The sequence below is a fragment of the Dipodomys spectabilis genome, unplaced genomic scaffold (assembly GCF_019054845.1).
Source record: "Dipodomys spectabilis isolate Male_0828 unplaced genomic scaffold, ASM1905484v1 ptg000187l, whole genome shotgun sequence".
Classification (NCBI taxonomy): Eukaryota; Metazoa; Chordata; class Mammalia; order Rodentia; family Heteromyidae; genus Dipodomys; species Dipodomys spectabilis.
Window position 1 is genome coordinate 13,116,780 of NW_024870864.1, and position 15,666 is coordinate 13,132,445.

The 15,666-nt window shown below is 44.0% G+C and overlaps 1 protein-coding gene across 1 annotated transcript; it reads right to left on the bottom strand.

The window, feature by feature from the left end:
* Positions 1 to 1,701: 1,701 nt before the first annotated feature.
* On the bottom strand, positions 1,702 to 2,016 carry LOC122121229 (60S ribosomal protein L36a-like). The gene has a single exon (XM_042695367.1). It carries the CDS (start codon positions 2,014 to 2,016, stop codon positions 1,702 to 1,704), a length of 315 nt encoding a protein of 104 aa, XP_042551301.1.
* Between the last annotated feature and the right edge of the window lie 13,650 nt (positions 2,017 to 15,666).

Sequence of the window (15,666 nt, forward strand, 5' to 3'; positions counted from 1 at the left end):
TTCCTGAACCACTAACATGGGAGATAACATTTACTGCCATTTGAGCTTAGCAAATTTTCAACAGAACCGTGTTTTTAGTCTCCTACAGCCATTGAATTTAGAGGATTGTATATCTAGGAGCTTCTTTCCAAGCTACAAGGCAGATTAGTAATATCATTTATCAAAATAACACCTGGAGCTGGGCACCACTGGCTCATGCCACTAATCTTAGCTATTGAGTAGACCAAGATATGAGGATAGTAATTCGGAGCCAGCCCAGGCAGGTAAGTCCACAAGACTCTTATCTCCAATAAACTACCAAAAAAGCCAGAAGGGAAGCTATGGCTCAAGTAGTAGAGTGCTAGCCTTGAGCAAAAGAAGCTCAGGGATAGAACTCAGGATAAGCAATAAAACAACAAACAATCAAAAACTAATACTTGAAATGGAGGAAGACACTCTACCAATCTCTTATCTTGGCAATTTAAAACATTTAAAAGTGCTATTGCTAGAAATAATACGTTAAAGGAATCTTATAGTATTGGCTCAACTTCATAGTCAATGCAGGAGTTGTGTCTACAGTGTGACTGTGGCAGAGCCAGCTGGCTGGGTCACTAAAAGTCTGTGTTTCTCCTAAGGTGTAGAGTTATATCTGGAGCTATATCTGAAGTTATATCTGGAGAGCTGTCCATGCTCTCCTGCATCCAAGTGAGAGCAGGTGACTAGTTCACATCAGCAGATGAGAAAGTGCTGTGTGTCATGTAGGCCTGTCTTGTGTGTGTGATAGGTCTCTGGCTGGAAGCAGAGGTCGGGCAGTGTGGCAGAGCAGCAGGATGGATATTATGGACCTCATATCATTACCTCCAGGGTTACCACCTACCATCTGGGATACTCACACTGGCTAGAAACCAGAAATCAACCTACATTGTGTTAAAGCATAGAGAACTGAGGACTGGCCTATTACAGCAACTAGAGCAAGATTACTACTTGATTACTTCACACTAAAAAATCTACTGCTTTATGAGGTAGCTCTGCTTCTGGGTCAGTGGAGTACTCTACCTTATCATGAATAAAAATTCTTTCCTTCTACCTTCCAAGCACAGACCTCAGCTCTTTAACATAAAGATTGAAATCCCACACTTTATACAATCCAAATTTTCAAAGGTTTGTATCTTTTAATAGGTAGAGCATAGTACAGTTTGATTGGGAATGGTGTTACATACCCACAGCACCAATGAGCATTTCTGTTTCTTTTGAGGGAAGTCTATGTAGTTCAGGATGTCCCTGAATTCAATTTCCTTTTTCCCTGGCTGCCTGAGAACTGGGATTACAGATATGTTCAACCATGCTAGGTACCACTGAGCATTTGAATAGAAGGATGTGACTGGAGAAAATTTAAGATTGAAATGGGAAGGACATAATCATTGCCTCTAATAGTCAAGTTCATGAGAGCGAATCTGAGCTCTGATGCCTGCAGGTTCATATAGGATCTCTTCTATCTCCTTCAGCATTTCAGAAGGAATCCATCTCTAGTACCAAATTGCAAACTTGCAATGCTAGTATTTGGTAGCTAGAATCCACTCCCTGAAAGGATATAGTGATAATTTTGTTCCCATATTCTCTTTTTAAAAAATTTGACCTCATAATTTTATTGTCTTTATAACAAAAGTTAGAACTTAGAAATCATGATTATACTGTCTTCATAACAAAAGTTGGAGCTTAAAACTAGATCACTAGCCTCTTTTTCTTTTTATCTTCTCCCAGTTCAAAATGTTTGTATCTCTTAATAGCGAGCATTCTCTTAGATCTGCAGTTGGGCTCAACACATTCAAGTCTCCACACAATCTTCTTTGTAGCCTTAGCTTTTTTCCAGAAAATTGGCTTAGTCTGACTGCCATAGCTACTCTGCTTCCTGTCAAAACAATGCTTTTCCTGGGCGTAATGAGAATCCTTGCCCTTCTTGTACTGTATTACTTTGTGAGGTTGGTGCCTGCCACATTTCTTACAGAAAGTAGGGCGGGTTTTAGGAACGTTAAACATGATGGCATGAAGCCTCCAGCAGGGCCAAAAGAAAAAACCCATATGCTCTACTAAAACCTTGATAAAACCAGAGGCACTGATGCTGTATCCTCTGAGGCAAGACTAGAAAAGACAGACTTCCACCTGGCACTGACCCTTGGCCCAGGTCTCCGAGAAAGGCTACATGACCAACCAATATCTATGGCCAGACATGAGCATCTTCTGACAGCCCTTGTCCCCTCCTCTGAGTGGAGTCAAGGACAGACAAGCTATGTCCACTGAGCCTTGCCCAAACGAAAGATGTACATGTATAATAAATGTTGCCATTGCTTAAAGCTGCTAAGTCTTGGAGTAGCTTTTTTAATGGCAATTGTTAATTCCAGCACTGTATGCTGAAATCTCATGGCAAAGCCTTACAAATATTGTAGCAGTGTTCACACCAGGCCAGTGAATGATTTCTTGCTATAAACAGATAACCAAAAGTCATGGTTTCAAATATCTGGAGAACCATATGGTTAAGGGACCAAATTCATTCCCAGTTGCATAGAGAAGGTAGACACAAGCTGGTGGACACGAGGCCTGGTAGTTAGAAGGACTTTCTGAACTGTGACATCTTGTAGTAAAGTAGGCTGTCATTTGAAGATCTGAAGTCACTGTCCGTGGCAATCTCCAAGCAGAAGGGTGCAGTTGCTTTGCTATTGCAGGGGTGACAGTATGAGAGTATAAAAGTTGAATGAAGGGCATTTTAAACTTGAATATGAATCACTTTGTTGCCTTAAATGGTGTGTGTGTGTGTGTGTGTGTGTGTTTATATACCAGTACTGGGTGTGTTTATATACCAGTACTGGGATTCTTTCCCTAAGTTTTTTTTCTTTGCTCAGGTCTTGTGCTCTACCACTTAAGCCACTTTTTGGAAATTAATTGGAGATAAAAGTCTCATGAACTTTTCTGCTTGGCTCCAAACCAAAATCCTCAGATATCAACCTCCTGAGAGGCTAGGATTACAGGTGTGTGTCACTGTTGCCGCACCTGAGTTGGCTTTTTAAGCAATATATGCAACCCTTCTTTTTTTTTTTTTTTTGTAACACATGGAAAAATCCTTTATTTTCATATGTACATTAAACACAGAAATTCCATTGCCTTGTTTTCAAGCCAGATGCGAGGATACATACAATGACAAGATATTTTGAATTTGCTGAATTTCAAACTCTAAAATGGAAGAACAATTTTGAAGATAGGGGTAAAGAAACAGAGGGGCAGGGACCCTGGTGGTGCTGAGGAGACTACAGCCTAGGTTTTTAAATGAAGTCTGCTACAAAAGTAGGGGTGACAGTAAGAGATAGAACAGGCCTTACTTTTTCTTTTGGGTTAAGATAGGGTCTTCTTCAGTAGCCCAGGCTGGCCTAAGACTTGAAATCTTTCTGACTCTACTTCCAGAGTTCTGGGGATTACAGGTGTGTGTTACATGCTTGGCCTGAAGTTTTCTTTTTCTCTTTTTTCCAGTGCAGAGACCAATCCTCAGCACCAAAATCCAAATTTAGAATTGCAAAATTTAAATGATTGGGAATATTTGACATCTATTCAACTTCCTTGGTTAAAAGTCCCCTAGTTCCTACTCTTGGAAAAAACAACTAACATCAACTGATATAAACTGACTTGCACAAGATAAGTTAAATCCTAATTCTGCTCTATCTGCATCCTCTCTGTGGCAATCTATTGCAGTCAAATTAGTTTTATCTTTTTTTTGGGGGGGGGGGCGGGGGTCAGTAGGGTGGTGAGTCTTGCTAGGTACATTATGCTGGCCTCAAACTCACTATATAGCCAACAACTGAACTTGAATTGAGACCTTCCTGGCCTCAGATTCCCAGATCATAGAAGTGTACCATATCACTAAACATGCCACTATATAGTGCTTGCATTTTGCTTTTCAATTCAAATACTATTTTGCCACTGAAGCTCCAGGCTTCAACATATCAAGAATTAACTTCCCTGAGAAAGGTGGGCTTTCCACAGGCTATGAAAGCTGGCTTTTAAAAAGATATCCTTAAAAATAAAACATCCTCAAAAATAAAATATCCTCAAATGTGTTTTACTAAAAGACATAGCTAGAACTTGGAACTCTGGGGAAATCTACTCTAACAATCCCTTAATAGTAAGAAATATCTTGGTAATAGCTCAGGAATTTATAGTCTGAATTGTTATAAAAAGGTACTATCTCATAACAGTTACTTAAGAGAGTCACATTAATAGCCATACTGCTGTTCCTTAAGAACACGGACTTGCTCATACCTTGAGGCAAGTCCCAATGGATAGTGGTTTAGCAGAACAGCAGAGTGGATGAATAGAACCCGAGTATCTACTGGGCTCCCCAAGTTGAATAATCCAGGACAGGAGTGAAAGTTGGTAGGTACCTTCCTGTTACTGATAGGTCTTCAATCACTATCATCTTTCTGTGAACAAAAATTTTACCAATGCTTCCAGAGAAGATTAGGTACTTAGAATCAAACATCAGGTTCATATAGGAAAGCCTTGGGAATTATAAATACTTAAAAAACAACTTCTAACTTCAAAAAGATTGGTCCTATTAAGATAGGTACTTTATCAAAATGAGACAAGCCCTCCCCCTCATTATACACAACAGTCTGAAAAACTTAGTCTAGTATTAGGGAAGACTCAAGTAAAAGCTTTGTCATGCCACTTCGTTTTTTTCCCAGCAAGAAGGAAATAGTCATTAAAGCACTCACTGTCTTTGATAAAACCCTGAGATCCTAAGCTAGCTAGAAGATAGTATTTCCCTATTGCTCAAACAACTGGTCCTCCTTAACAATAATAATGCAACAAACTGGCCATTAGCAACCCTTCTTTTGATGGCAGCTCTGGGGAAGTACCTAGGTGACTTTCTCAGCCTGAGCATCATGGGTTAGCATGTCTGCTGATGGAGTTGCATTTTATTCTAGCAAAGTTTATATGTATTTAACCACAGCTCAGAATGAAGACACTCTTGGCAGATTCAAAATCTTAGTCTTCCTTCAGAAGCAGGTGAATGAGGTGAATACCATTTCTATGAGAAGATTCCATTATTCTTTCCTTATGAGATTGATTATTCTACTTTAGCTCCATTTCTTTCCTAAAGTATTGCACATTTTTTCTAGAAAGCATATCAGTATTATTTATAATTGACAATCTTTCCTTAGATGATTTAGGAGGTATTTCTGCCAAGGCATGAGAATTCAGATATTAAATATTATTCAGTGTCAATTATGCGGTGATTATTCTGGAAGCTTTTTTATACTCAGTTTCATTCATGGTGCTTATGACTGTAATATCAATATGGGATTTTCTTTATTATGCTACATTTATTATCAGTGCAGTTCTCTAGCTTAGGAATTTTATTGTGCATACAAGTTCAAGTATTTTCCAAGATCTTGAGCCAAATTAAAATTAAGTACGTTATGCCTCCAAATTGGAAGAGAGAATTTATTATAATTCTTTTGAAGCTGTGGGAAAAACATAGACAACTGCAGGATTATTTTTAATACCAAAAGGAATTTGAAATATTTTTTGTCGCTGTGCTATGGAAACTGCCATTGATACTGAGAGGATATCTGAACTACAGTAAAATGTGCATTTAGGGTTGAGTAAGATGTGCTTCAGAGTTGGGTAAATTGTCATTGTTTATTAAGATCATCATGGCCTAAAAGCAATATAGCTGAAAAGACCCATTCCATCAGCTTGATAAAAATCCAAGGCCAAAACATTAATGTTTGAAGTGTTAACTCAAACCCTTACTGAATCAGATTAAGACTAGTCCAGATAATGCATTTTGGGATGCCTTTTGTGTTGCTCTTAGAATTACCCCATCTGAAAGAACTGTCCAAAAGCCATGCAGGGGAAGAACTAAAGGGTTTGACCACAATCTGGGTCCTTGTGCTGTGTCTGTAAGGTGACAGTCACCTTACTCACCGCTCATCTGTGAAAGATAGGGAAGGTCTCATGTCTGTAATTGCAGCTACTCAGGAGGTCCAGATTAGGAAGATTATGGCTTGAAGCAAACCTGGTAAAACAAAATTGAAAAACTCCATTCCAACAGAAAAGCTGCGTAAGCTAGCTTGCACCAGCCACAACAGGAAGCATCATCAGGGGACTGTGCTCTAGGCCAGCGTAGGCAAAAAGTGAGGTCCTATCTCAAAAATGAGCAAAAAGGGCTAAATTGGATCAATTGGCAGAGCCCCTGCCTAGCAAGAAAAAGGCCTTGCATTCAAACCCCAGTACCACCAAAATAACAGCAACAACCACAGAAGATGAGAAAGAAATCCCAGTGCACATTCATCTGGTCTGGCCCATCTTAGCATACAAAGCACTCTTCTAAGGATCAGTGCTTCTCCTCAGGCGTCTTTAGCCCAGGGGCTTTCCTGATGGTATCTCTTGAAAGTACTTCTGGCACACTCAAGCACTCTGCAGAGAGGTTGAGTAAGAAAAGCCTTCCAGCCTCAGCCACATACTCTTCTGGCTCACATGCCCCTTGATGCCATCAGAGCAACTGTGCTTCTCTTTGGATGAGTGACCACTCAGTGCTCAGTCTGGCTTTTCCTTTCAGCACACTTTAGTGAAAAAACCTGGTGAACCCATCTTGCCCTGGGTTTGTAGCTGGCTGTGAGTGAGCTGTGTCCAGAGACTGTCTCCATAGCCTCTCAGCTGTGAATTCATACTTCCTAGTTTTGTCACTGTTTTGAAGAGATTGGGAAGAGAAAGCCTCATAGCTTCAACCACATGTCTTAAGCCACATGAAAGGAGTGGCTTTTTTGAGGTCAAAAACTCTATTAAGTGAAGTAAGCCAGGACCAGAGAAACATAGGTCCTATGGTTTTCCTTATTTGCAATAACTAGTATATGTCTGAGACAAGCAGAAAAGGTCAGATAAGTTGATGTTAGGGGAATGAACCCCAAGATAAGTATTCAAATGTTTTTTTCTTTCATGCAATTGTTTCTAACATATTTATAAGATGATTTCTCTGTTGCTTTGCATGTCCCTTCCCCACGGTATAACCCCTGCTTTCACTGTATTTGATGTTGGTATAATTTGTGGAGGGGAAGGGGAAAAACAAATAGTTTAACTAGGGATACAGGTGGACCCATTACAACAATGAGATGTACAAGTCGTTATGTCCAAAAACGAACTTTACAACTTTGGTGGGGGGGGGGGATCGGGTGGCGGGAGGTGGGGGGAGTATGGGATGAGAAGGGGAAACAAAGAGGAGGCAACAATGCTTGATAAGAAATGTACTCATTATCTTGCCCATGTAATTGTAACTCCTCTGTACAGTATTTTCACAATTAAAAAAAAGATACAGTTATGATTATAGTAACAAAAGAATATCAAACACTAGGTGCCATGCAAAAGAAACTTAATGTCATGTGATAATCTCTACTCTTCCTCTTTATCTGATGAAAAAAAATTTGTGCCAAAATAAAAACATAATACAAGGAAAAGTAGAAGTGACAGAGATATGCAGGGATTTCAGAGAGGATGAAATAAATGTTCCGACTCCAAACCCACTCAGAAGAAGTCACCTGACTAAAATTCTGGTAAGGAACTTCTGCTACAAGGTTAAATATAAATAGTATAGGTCTAGGAATAAATACTGTGAATGGTTGGGGTTAAATAACACTTCTTACTTTATGGAATAGGAACTACATCAAAATTCTGTAGAACACTATTTTCTCTTTTGCCATACATATGCTGTATGATAACACTTATAGGAATGGTGGGAAGGGAAAATATTGACCAGAAGGCAGGCAATGCTGGGTACCAGTGGCTCACACCTGTAATCCTAGCTACTCAGGAGGCTAAGATCTGAAGGGGTCACAGTTCGAAGCCATCCCGGGCAGAACAGTCCCTGTGAGATTCTCATCTCCAATTAACCACTCAAAAACTGAAAATGAAGCTATGGCTCAAAGTGGTAGAGCACCAGCCTTTAGGGTTACAGGTGGACACATTACAACAATGAGATGTACAAGACGTTATGTCGAAAAAACAACTCTACAACTTTGGTGTGGTATGGGGGTGTGAGGGTGGGGGGATGGAGAGGGGAAGGGATGGGAAGGGGAACCAAAGGAGGAGGCTACAATGTTTGATAAGAAATGTACTCACTATCTTGCCCATGTAATTGTAACCCCTCTGGTATTTTCACAATGAAAAAAAAAGCGCTCAAAAAAAAAAAAACAAAACAAAACAAAAAGAATAGTCCTGCTGGGTGCTGGTGGCTCACACTTTTAATCCTAGCTACTCAGGAGGCTGAGATCTAAGGATCACAGTTCAAAGCTAGATCAGGCAGAACACTCATGCATGAGACTCTTATTTCCAATCTGTCAACAAAAAGCCAGAAGTGGAGCTGTGGCTCAAGTCAGAGTATTAGCTTCAAGGGAAAAAACTGAGAGTATCTAAGCCCTGAGCTCAAGCCTCAGTACCAGCACCAAAAGAAAAAAAAGAAAGAATGGAACTGTGAGTCCTCCTTCTTACAGCGGATATCTGCTGGTCTCACAGGCCCATAGCCACAGTGAATGCTCAGATACTTTTCACTGTCACAGAGAATCTGTGTAGTCTCGTAAACTACCCTACTCAGTAAAGAGCAGCTCACAAAAGGTAGTGCTTTCAGGTTAAGCAGAAGAGTCTTGCCCAAGCACGGATCTGGGCATCAGTGAGACATAACAAAGCTGAGTTTATGTTGCACAATGAAATGTCCTTCACTTGTGCTAATGGTATTTACACTGCAATTACCCAGAACCATAGCTTGAAAAAGTGAAATAGATGCACAGTGTCTATTTTGCAAGCTGGAGAACTTTCCCCTGTGATCCTCTCTGTCATGGGAAATGACAACGTTTGTGTAGTACTAAATCACATCTGTAAGGCATTTTGCAACCTGAAGATGGAATGTTCTGAGCAAGGTGACAGATGAGACCCCCTGCTGACACACCCTTCCCATTCTCAGCTTCACAAAGTGGAAAAAACTCTCCTACAGTTTCCCAAGTAAAAACCAGGCTTCCTCTTCTCCTTTGAGACTCTATCCATCACCTCCAGGAAAATGACTACAAAATTCATACCCAGAGCCAAGATCTCCCTCTGAAACTCTGAATCCAATTCTTACCTTCTAGACAGCTGCATCTTCCTGGCCTGCTATCATCTCAAACACATATCTTATAAATAAAACTTATTATCTGGTCTCTTAAATTGGTACCTCTGGATTTTCTTTTCAAGAATCAAGGCTATCTATGATTTCTCATGCTCTTTCCTCTCACATCTATTTAGTGTAAATGAAAGACAGAGTATATTCAGCAAGCATCTAATGAGTACTTGCTGTGTGTATAGCACCATGCTTTCTAGTGGGAAGAATGAAAACTTGAATCCAATACTCAGATTCAGGAAGGGGAGACAAAGCCATGTTGTTATACAGAAAGGAAGGATAAAGCCATGATATAAAAAACAGAAACAGTGTTGGGTGGAAAGTTTTGGGGAGTTAATGCATTTTGGGTGAAAGGAGATTAGAGGTACTGAATGCCCACTTTTGCCATCACCCTGGTACCATTTCCCAGAACTCATGTTAACAGAAAGATTTGAGACCAAGCAGTTAATTTGGGAGGGGGAGGGCTGGCATGTAGACAGGACATGGGGGCTGGAAATCAAGAGCTCCAGTGTGGATAATCTGTAATCAGTGGCTCATGCTGTAATTCTAGCTACTCAAGAGACTGAGATGTCAGGATTGTGGTTTGAAGCCAGCAGGGCCAGGAAAGTTGGTGAGATTCTGTGTCTAATTAACCACCAAAAAGCCAGAAGAGGAGCTGTGGCTAACGTGGTAGCATGATAGTTTTGAGCAAAAAAGCCCAGAGACAATGCCCAGGTCCAGAGTTCAAGCCCCAGCACTCTGGGTTTGCAGACTGCTGTGATTGTGGCTTGAGAAGGCTTCTAACCCAAATCTTCTGGATTGCAGGTCCTGAGAGCTGAGAGACTCTGAGTGGGACTTTGACAGCCCCTGCTACACACCTAATCTGACTAAAGTCCTGTCAACATAGAGAAGCTCCCCTACCTTTTCATGATGGTACTTATCCTTGTTAGGCAAGTGTTCTACTGAACCATGATTCCAACCCTAAAAGGTTGCTTTAATTTGGCTTACTTTAAATGAGCCTCAGGTAGCCTCTGCAGCTTGTACAACGATGGTGAGCTGGTTTTGTAGTAAATAGAATTGAACTCCTGCTTGGATGATATCTCTACATCACATGGATAGAGGTCAGAGAAGGCTACCTGGAGGAAGAGGTCTTGGAGCAGACCATGCATGCATGTGGCTATCCTGAGCAGTGCAGATTGGAAGTACTGATACTGGGTTGAGGGTGTGGTTTTGTGGTTGGACACTTGCCTAGCATTCTGGAATAGATCCCCAGCATGAGGAAAAAAGGCTGGTGTCAGCCATGCTCAGAGTTATGAGTATCCTGGACCCATCTCTCCTCTGGGTGTTAAAGTAGGTAGGCTTCCTGAATACTCACCATCCTCCTCAGCCATCGCTTGGCTGATTGCTTTGTTTGGCTTTTCCCCCTTTCTCCTGGAACATGGTACTTCCTAGGGCTCTGACCTGAAGCAAGCTTTCCTCTTTTATCCAGGGAGAAAAGTGTCTGCTTTCCAAGACCTTCTACTGACTGTACACTGATTTTTCCAAGTTTTTAGCTCTGGTCTTATTCATGAGTTCTAGGAACTGGGTAGAAATAAAATAGTTCCTGGACTCCCCCCTCTAGATTCAAACTGGATTTCTGATGCCTAAGAGAAGGATTTGGAGGACAGTATTCTCACTCTTTCTGGAGAGAGAGGGGGAGAGAGGAAGAAAGAGAAGAAGGATCCTTTCTCCTCCTCCTTTGCTTCAGCTGGGACCCCAGCTAATTGGATGGGCAGTCCACTGACTTGTAAGCCAATCTCTTCTGGAAATACTCCAACGGTCACACCCAAAAATAATGCCTTACCACTTCTGTAGGTGTTCCTTGATCCATTATATTGACACTTAAATTAACCATCCTACCTCACAATAACAAGACAAATATTCTTTTCCAACATATTACTCAATCTCAGTTATTTCAAAGGCCTACATTGCTAAGGAGTTGGAATGCTTTCATCTTCCCATCTGCAGAAGATTCAGCTCTGGTTCAAAGAACTGATGTCACTTGTCTGAGTCAGCTCCCATGGGATCCTGTAGAGCATTCAAGATTCTACCCTCTACACCACACTGTCGGCCCAACCCTCTGCCTCTGCTCTGACCCAGCCTGCCCCCAGGGTACAGTACCCTCAGGGACTGCATGCTACATGAATGAATGAATGGAGATCCACAAGGCTCATTTGGATGCTTTTCCACTATGAAGGCCAAGGGATCATTACTGGTGTTTAGCATGGCATCAGTTATTTCACATTTAGTACCTTTATTGGTCTCTGATAATAAATAACATGTATTAATTAGAGTTCTCAGTGCAAACAGCAAATACGGACTCTGGCTGATTTAACGAAAAAGGAACCCATTAAATGGAACAGGGAAACAGCCAAGCAGTGACTGCTATAGCCTAGATTCATTACCACGACCTTGTTTGGGGCTGGTCTGGAGAGGAGATTCTCTATCTCAAGTTGTCCAGGGCTGCTTTGTCACCAGATGGGCTCCAGGCTGTGGGCTTGTCAGCTGCTAGCTGCCTGCTCCATGATGGCTGGAGTTCATGGACTGCATCTGCCTCTGTTCCTACCTCTCAGAGTACTAGTGATGTAGTTGTTTTAGTTGGCTAAGCCCACATCTCGTCTTTATATCTCTGCTGGAAATATAAATACCTGCCTATCACCAAGCAGAGAATCTTTCAAATCTAGGAAAGAGTTCAAGTTTTGGGCAGCCAAAAACCTGACATGCAGCCACCCCATCCTGTTTCCTCTGAGCCTTCTCCTCTCTGGATAGGTGGTTTATTTTCCTCCATCCTAATTTCATCGACAAGGTCCCCAGATCCCTCACTACTCTGTCATTAGTTTTTGGTGCCTAGAATTGGAGTGATCTTACAAATGAAGTCTGACAAGCCTGAGATTCAATGGGATCATTTCTTCCATATCCCAACCTCTTACTTTCCTCTAAGGCATCTGAGGGTTTCATGACTTTTTCTAGGCAACCATGCTACAATGATGACTCATGTTGGCTCATATTGTGCTGTGGTTGACTAAATTCCCCAGATCTCTTCATTTGAATGGATGTTAAGCCAGGTTTTCCATCATTTACTTACATAATTGACTTACTGAACATGTGCAAATTTAATGGAGTAACATAAAACTGAATTTGTAATACTTTAGCTATTTGATTCACACCCTTAAGTTACCTTACACAACATACTCAGAGACTTCAGTCAGAAATTAAAAACTAGTGGTCTTTAGCCCAAGTTGGTCACACATTTATTTGGTTTGGCAAATATGTGGTGTGGATTTTCTTTCTTTTTTTTTTTTTCTTTTGAGGGGAGGAAGTTAGTTGGTTGTTCATTGTTGAGAGCTTATGTAAAAATTGGGCTTGTTTTTGAAAGGCAGGAAGATGTAATACTTGAGCACCATTTCATCAAGACTGAGTGATTGGCTATAGCTGAGTGTCGATATTCTCTTTAGAAGGTCCAGATACTTTGCCACAGTAGCCATGTAGCATTAAATTATATGTCCTTCTCAGGGTATGTATGTTTTGTTTTTCAGTCTGTGTGCACCGTGGAAGTTTGGCTAAGGTAGAGGCTGATAGGGCAAGATGGAAGCAATAGAAACTCAAGCTAAGAGGGATACATCAGTCTTGCATTTGTTCTTGGTTTTGATTGTGCATAACAATGAAGGACCTAGGGATATGGTCTCCGGTTCTTGGCATGGTTATCTGTGTACTGACTGTCTAGTATGCCACTTCCTCTGGAAGTGTGAGTCCTCAGAGAGCTGCCAGATTTTATAAGATCTTGTCTTATAGACGCAGAGAACAACTACTGGTCCAAGCTAGCTAGGTGATAGGATTATAAAACTGGTAGCTGTGATGGCATCAGGTGAGCCTCTTATCAGTAGTTAATGTTGGTGGATGTAATGCTCATGGAGCTCTGATCACGTTTTCTGTTTTGTGAGTTGGAAGCAGAGGCATCTGATGCCAGTTTAGGAAAGAGTGAGTCATCTTGTGAAGATGAGAACACCAAGACTCACTGGGGATTTTTTAGTAATCTGGCCCACCTGTTAGCCGACAGTCCTGTGAGATGCTTCTTAGTCTGTTCCCTTTAAGGTATTTTTAAAGTTGGTTTCTGTTGCTTGCAACTGAAAGTACCCAGGGCATGTCAATATGGGCAACTCCTGCTCTCTGTCAGCCTTCCCTGGGCCTAAAGGAGTCACCCCTAATGCTCTTCCTCATCCTTGAGCACTCATTATCCACTCTTGGAGTAAGCATTCTGTGTTCTTTACCCCTTGGGTATTCCTGAAGAAGGTACTGAGAGCAAAAGGTGGCCCATGTACTTCTGCGCACTATTGGGGGTGTTTCTTTCTTTCAGCCTTGAAGGAAGCCAGGCAACTCAAGGATTGTCTTCTATCTCTCATATCATGGCTAGAGCTGATGTGAATATGGAATATGCGGTTGGGAGATATCTAGGTTGGGAAAGCTGCCTGCTACCACCAGGATAAAAATTTCCAAGGACTTGTAGCCTGATAGCTTGCATTCAGATCACTAGTGATAAGACTGAGGCATTCTTTGTGTGTGTGTGTGTGTGTGTGTGTGTGTGCCAGTTGTGGGGCTTGAACTCAGGGATTCATGGTTATCTTTGTCCTTTGTCCCATTCAAGGCTGGTGCTCTACCACTTGAGACACACTTCTCTTCCACGACTGAGACATTCCTTCATTCAACAAATAATTATTGAGTACCTACCATATACCAGGCAGTGCCCAAGGCACTGATGATATTGCAGTATAAAAGATAATGTAGATTACAGACAACTTCTATTGGTGTGGTCATTAGGGTCTGGGGATGCCAAAACTAAAATCTCACGCCAATGGCTTCATAGCAGCGAGCCTCACCTTCATTATTTGTAAAAATGAAGTTAAACATCATTACTCGCAGGATTAAATAACGCAAGGCACTTTCTTGGAATGTATAAACACCAGCAAATAGAGATTTTCTCCCTAAAAATTAGGAAAGCGACACTTAGCTTCTCAAACGACAGGACAGTCCCTCCTCTAGGCAGGCCATCTACTCCACTTCTAATGTCAGCCCTGGTAAGAATTGGTTGTGTCAACCTCCAACCAGTCTCGGGTTTGTAGCTGGCTGGAGATGGGACCCGGAGCGGTGGGAACCCGAAGTGACCACGAGGGGGCAGCGCACGGCAGGGAATCTTTGTCACCGACCGCAGCCCATCGCCAAACTTCCCTGCTGCTCTCGGTCCTCCAACGTACTTCCGTTGCTCTGACGCTCCCAGAAGCCGGGGCGTCGGGAAGGAGAGCGCGAATTCCTCCCCCCCCCCCCCTCCTCTGAACCTCGCGAGGAAAATCCGGAGCGGGGCTCACCAGACCGCGCCGCAGCGGGCGCCAGGGCGCCTGTCACTGCGCCGCCTCGGGCGCGGCGCGGAGCAGGGCGCACGGCAGCACCGTGCTGGGTGCTGGTGCGCGGGCTAGGGCGGCAGCTTGGGACCCAGGACTGGGGAGAGAGCAGGCTGAGGTGGACCGGAGTCGGAGCGGCCCCAGGACGTCTTCCTCAGCCCGATCGCCTCACGGTACACCCCCCGCAGCTGTCACTCCTGCACGTCGCCTGGAGAGAGGACAGGACCGGGAGCGCCGCCGCCAGAGGCCCCCCGCACAAGCACCAGTCGTCGGGGAGGATGCCTGGGCGTCGGCTGTGTTCCTGCGCCGCTCGCCAGCGCTGGCGAAGAAAGCAGTTGGGATAACGTCGCCCAAACTTTCCTTCGCAGCACCATTGGCAAGCAACGTCCCTCTTTGAGGCTTGAAAAGACCCCCAAGAAGAGTAGGGGCGCCCAGAGGAGAGAGGGCCTAGCAGACGCAGGAGGAGTTTCTGGGATCCCTGGAGGTGCCCCGAGGGACAGGGCCAGTCATCGGCGTGCCCCTCCTTGACTGCGACCTCCCCCCGCGCGCCCCCCGCGCACGTGCTCGAGGCCCAGAACGAGGGGGCACAGTCCAGCCGAACCCACCGGAGGCGACGACTTCGCAGGCGGGCCAGGGGGGCGGGGGCCGGAGGGGGGGCGCATGGAGGAGCCGCGGGGGTGGCGCGGCTCGCCGGCAGCGCTGGGGAGCTCGCACCCCGCGCCTCGGCCTCCCCAGGGACCCGGCCGGCCGCTCCCCGCACTTCCTGTCGCGGGTCTCCCGGCGGCGGCCAGCAGCCGCTCTGAGCTCAGAGCCCGCTGAACCTCGTGTGGGGCCGCCTGTCCTGCCCTCGGAGCGGGGCGGACGCCCGGCGGGACAGGTGGAGTGACAGCGGCGGCGGGCGCCGCGCTCGGGACTGGGCGGGCTCGGCTGGCCGGAGTTGACGCACTGCTCGCGGAACTCCAGGCCTTGCCACGCAGGCCGGGCGGGTTCTCCACTTTGCACCGTGGCGGGGCCGCTCGGAGCCCCAGACTGTGAGCCCTGGTGAAGGAAGTCGTGGCGGGGACGGTCTTCATGCCCGTT